Source organism: Primulina eburnea, chromosome 1 (genome assembly GCF_022965805.1).
Source record: "Primulina eburnea isolate SZY01 chromosome 1, ASM2296580v1, whole genome shotgun sequence".
NCBI classification, from domain to species: Eukaryota; Viridiplantae; Streptophyta; class Magnoliopsida; order Lamiales; family Gesneriaceae; genus Primulina; species Primulina eburnea.
Genome location: NC_133101.1, coordinates 58222667 through 58227892, shown reverse-complemented (window position 1 = coordinate 58227892; position 5226 = coordinate 58222667). Strand labels below are relative to the sequence as shown.

Sequence of the window (5226 nt, the reverse complement as noted above, 5' to 3'; positions counted from 1 at the left end):
CTGAGTCAATCCATCTCATAAATATAAATTCGTGAAATCGTCTCACGTACACCATGAATATTTTAATTCGTTTTGTATAACAAAAATACATGCACACGTACGTACATTCTCCTCACGTGTCTTGAGTAGAAAAAAAAGAAGAAGAAGAGCATAGGGGCAGGGGAAGAATTTAGGAGGAAGAAGACTAAATCTTTGATTAAATTAGTAAATCTGAATCGGAGCAGCTAATAAAACCACCAAACGTTGATACTACCAATAGTATTTACTCATACACAGATTGCATCATTTAACTCTTTCTAGCTAATTAAGCACTGCCAAAACCTCAGAATTTACAAGACTTGATTAATTTTGTCTTACTTCTCTCCAACAAAGTCTTGCATTTAAATGCAAATATTTGAATTGCATGAAGTGATTTGAATTTTAATATAATATATATTAATATGAAGTGTTATAATTAGTAATTGTAATTACAATTAGAAATTTCTTCGCATGTTCTTGAAAAAGTTGTGCGTGCAAGCTTCATTAATTATGAAATTTAATAAATTGAATTTATTTTCCACCATTTCTTGAGATCAGCCATTCATTCGCTTTTACAGAAGTCGTCGTGCAAATATTCTGTAGAATTTGTTTTTTATATAATGCGTGAATTTTATAATGATGACAGTGACACAAAATTACAAAGTTTTTGTATTCATTAATAGACAACACACAATCTTGAACCGAATTGAATATAAAAAAACTATTTCGGACGTACGTAAGTTAGGGACTGTCTCATGTGAGATGGATAATTTTATACCATTTTTTATGCAGTAAATCATTTACGGAACATATAATATCTGAAAAATGAGAGATAAAACTCCTGAAAACATCTAATTTAATCATTTCATAGCTTTCTTAGGTAACTCTAAAGTGTGTGAGATAATATTTTAATTGTTCACATCCTTATATATTTATACAGCATTTCACTAGAATTGAAATTATACGTATTATTTCAGATATTATAAATACTTATGTTATCTTGCATCAAAGGTTGTCATGTAATAAAAAAAAGCACCACCAAACTAATCATCACTTTGTCCCATAATCTCAAAATAAAAGTGCATGTGTGAGGATGCGCCCCTTAGGCATAATATCGAAGAATTGTAGGGTCGTTAGTTAGTTCAACTGTAAAAGTCCGATACTACAGTTGGTATTTAACAACAAATAGCCCTAGATAAACTTAGGACAAAGGAGGATTAAGATATCATAGAAAGCCGGTTAAGACGGCCAAATCATTCATGCCGGCAGTCATTTTCCTGCCATTTGACAGCCCACATTCTTTCACCTCATTTTTTTCTCTTTAAAAACCCTAACATTCGAAGACCTAGTCATATTAATCCTTCAACTAAGACTCTCCTAACTTAACCATTACATACATAAAATCCTATGGGAAAGCTATCGCAGAAGACCATTCTTGACAACCCTTCAAAGAACACTAATGCAAGGTTATACTCAAATATGAGAAAATTTCTGTCTGTTTTTAAGAAATATATATATGGAATCTCGTATGTGCTTATGTGTATGATGGTCACCTTTACCTTCTGTTATGATTTGAATAAATTAGTCAATTTGAGTTCCTCTTTTACCCTTTGACTAGAACAGTATCTAGGTTTGGGAAATTGATAAGAAGCATGCATGAATAGTATGTTGAACCTCTTGCTTCTGCAGCATAGTTTACATGACTTAATATGTTTAGTCATTATCCTTCTTATTTGTGCTCAAGACATTTGTGACTCGCGGCTGTACATTTCAAGCCCAATCTTTTTCCAAGAAAGTTAACTTTACCTTGTGTGTCCATTTTGTTGACAATGTCATCACCTGTATAAATATTTTATGGTTTTATTTCTTTTCTCTTTGATTCAAGCTGAAGGATGGTCTTAGTTGATTCTTTATCTCCAGATATTTTGACTAAAAACTGCTACTCTTATAACTTTGGCACATTGTGTTGACATGTATATAGACTTTATTTTTTAATTATTTAAAAATTTACTTCACATGTGTTTGACATAATATATCATTGTTTTCAAGATTTTTGTTTACAAACTTCGACATCAACAAAGTTTTCACTCTTACTTTATGGTTATGCTGCCTTAATCTGATGTCGTGCTTCAAAGAAGATTAGAAGAATTCAAGCATTGATTAAGAAATTTGTCTATGATATTTTGAAGCAACTACTAAGTGATCACCATTTATGGTCCTCAAATATTTTTGTACTCCAAGGAGTAGATATTAGGAAATACTTCAAGTATCCATCAAAATGGAATTCATGTTATGGAACAAATCGAAATTCTGTAAATTTTAAATATAGGAATAGATATGGATGCAGTTGTTTATATAATATATTTTGTTCAAAAAACTTACTTGTTCCAATTTTCATATTTTATTAATAATGCTATCTTTAATATAATAACAAATTCATATCAAATAATTATTATAAATTTCATCACAATTAAAATATTTTTTAATGAGGGTAATTAATGATTTAATGAGTAATTTCATAGTTAAATCGATTTTTAGTGAGGGACTAATAACTAATAATTATAGTAAATTTCATCATTAAAATAACTTATAGTGAGAGGTAAATAATGATATAATGAGGAAATGAGTTGTCATTAAAAATTTATTTACTGAGGGGCAAATGGTAGTATAATGACGAAATATTTCGTCATTAATATTCATTTTAATGACGGTATAATCTCATAGCTAAATATGGTATACTAATAATGACGGGATCTCATTACCGTCATTAATTACTTTTACCTAGGAGGGCAGTAATGAAGGTATATGACGGGAATTTTGCCGTCATTAAAATTAATTTATGGCGGGTTTTGGACATTTAGAGACGACATTTCCCGTCACTATAGATCAATTTTCTTGTAGTGAACCACGCGACGAATCCCGGGATGAAGGCTAAACGTACTCGGAAGACGATCCCTAGAGACTCCCCTCCTCAACGGAGCTCCATCTATTGCGGGGTGACAAGGTTTTAGGATTTGATCGACTGTTTTTATTCGGAAATCGATCTTTCGATGACCAATACATTAATGTGACGGATAACTAACTAGTCTTGAAAATTTGAAATATATGGACTACTACAATTTTCGGTTTACGCAATATATTAGATCATCGAATAACTTGATAATATGTTTTGGTTGGACACTATAGGCACCGATGGACGGGGAGATACGAAGCACATTTGTGGGATAAGAATTGCTGGAACGAGGCACAAAACAAGAAAGGCAGACAAGGTTTGTTTTCAAATTTTTTTTCTTGAAAAACACATTGAAATTAAATGCAAGTATGCAACTTTATATAGTTTTTAGGTTCTTTTATTTAAATTTATTGGTACTGATAATTTCTTCTTGTTCTCTATATATGCATGGCTTGGTACTAATTTGGTGGCGATTTGATCGAAAATGCAGTCTATCTTGGTGAGTCTTGATCACACTTACATGTTATTTAAAAATTAAAATGTTTTCAACGAATTATAGTTTACCGTCATAGAATCACATAATTTACATAGATCAAATGTATCTTGAAAAATTCAAAATGATAATTAAAATTTTGCATTGCGTTTAAGACAATAATCGATACGTTGTTTCGCAATTTACGACATCGGTGAATGATTTGGTTGTATCTGTTAATGTGTGAAGGTGCCTATGATGATGAAGACGCAGCTGCACATGCTTATGAGTCTATGACTTGGCTGCACTCAAGTATTGGGGTCAAGACACTATTTCTCAATTTCCCGGTAATTTAATTGTTACATAATAATTATAAATAAAATTAAAATTTTTAGTGAAATTTTTAAGAATCGTAATTATATATAAATATAATGGGACGATTTTGAATTACAGTTGACCACATATGAGAAAGAGCTAATAGAGATGGATGGACAGTCTAGGGAAGAATATATTGGATCATTAAGGAGGTAAGAGTTTAATTTAATGAACAATAATTCAATCTTTTAATATTTATCAAATTTACATTTGAAATACTAATTCTTTTATTATTATTGAAAAATTACAGGAAAAGCAGTGGTTTCTCTAGGGGAGTATCCAAGTATAGAGGAGTTGCAAGGTACAAAAAGTATACTACATTATCTACTATTAAGGGTAGTTTGATCTTGGGTAAATCCATTAATTATGCCAAGATATGAGACAATATTAGAGGTTAAATTAAAATATGAGTTAAATTCTTAATTATATGTTGTGAATATAATTAATTACATGTTAATTTTACTCAATATTTTAATATAAATTTGTTGCAATATTCTTGAAGACATCATCACAATGGAAGATGGGAAGCCAGAATTGGAAGAGTTTTTGGCAATAAATATCTTTATCTCGGAACTTATGGTAAATTTTTATGCTATGTTTTATTTTTCAATTCTCTATATATATACTCGAACCTCGTCTCAATTTTCATTTTTTGTCTTCTGCTAAACTATGAACATAATATGGTGCAGCTACACAAGAAGAAGCTGCAGTTGCATATGACATGGCAGCTATCAAATATCGTGGACTCAACGAGGTCACAAATTTTATCTCTAATAATAACAAGTTTTGGTTTGAGAAAATCTCCGAATCCGTCATCGACTTGTCATATTAATATTTTTGAAACGGAGATGAGGGCGGGGATGAGAAGTTGATCCCCGAAGTTTCGGGTTCGAGGATCTCGAACCCGAAAAAGTGGGGATTGGGGCGAGTACGGGGGTGATGATGGAATTCGGAGATGGGGATGGGAATGGCAAACTCGCCCCCGCCTCGGCCCATTGCCATATCCCTAGTTGTGAATGGTAAGAATGAAATCCAAATGCAAATTTAATTTGATAGATGACCCTCGTTTCCCAACAGGAAAAGCATTTACATATAAAAAGTACCACAAGGAGAAAAAAGAACCCAAGGTATAGAACCGTACAGTATTAAGAATCGATCTGAAGCAATGAAAAACAAGAGGTCTCCAAATTTTAATGCTGACAATCTAACAGCAAGCATGTAAAGATGAGCAGGAAGAAACAACAGAAAAAAAAAAAGAAGGAAAAACACATACACATTGGGCCCATGTGTGGAAGGAACAACTTATGAATGAACAACAGATACACACACCAAAAGTGATCCTTTTACATTATATCAAAAATATGTTATTTTTGTTGTTTAATGATCTATATTCACTACAATTCTTTTT

General features: G+C 31.6%; 1 protein-coding gene across 1 annotated transcript; it reads left to right on the top strand.

Moving 5' to 3' along the window:
- The first annotated feature begins 2813 nt into the window (after window positions 1-2813).
- LOC140814368 (AP2-like ethylene-responsive transcription factor At1g16060) lies at window positions 2814-4650 on the top strand. The gene is given in 10 exon segments (XM_073173319.1): window positions 2814-2819; window positions 2904-3022; window positions 3205-3287; window positions 3462-3470; window positions 3693-3733; window positions 3736-3801; window positions 3897-3970; window positions 4069-4119; window positions 4321-4397; window positions 4508-4650. Coding segments are annotated over 10 exon segments (669 nt in total).
- Window positions 4651-5226: the final 576 nt, after the last annotated feature.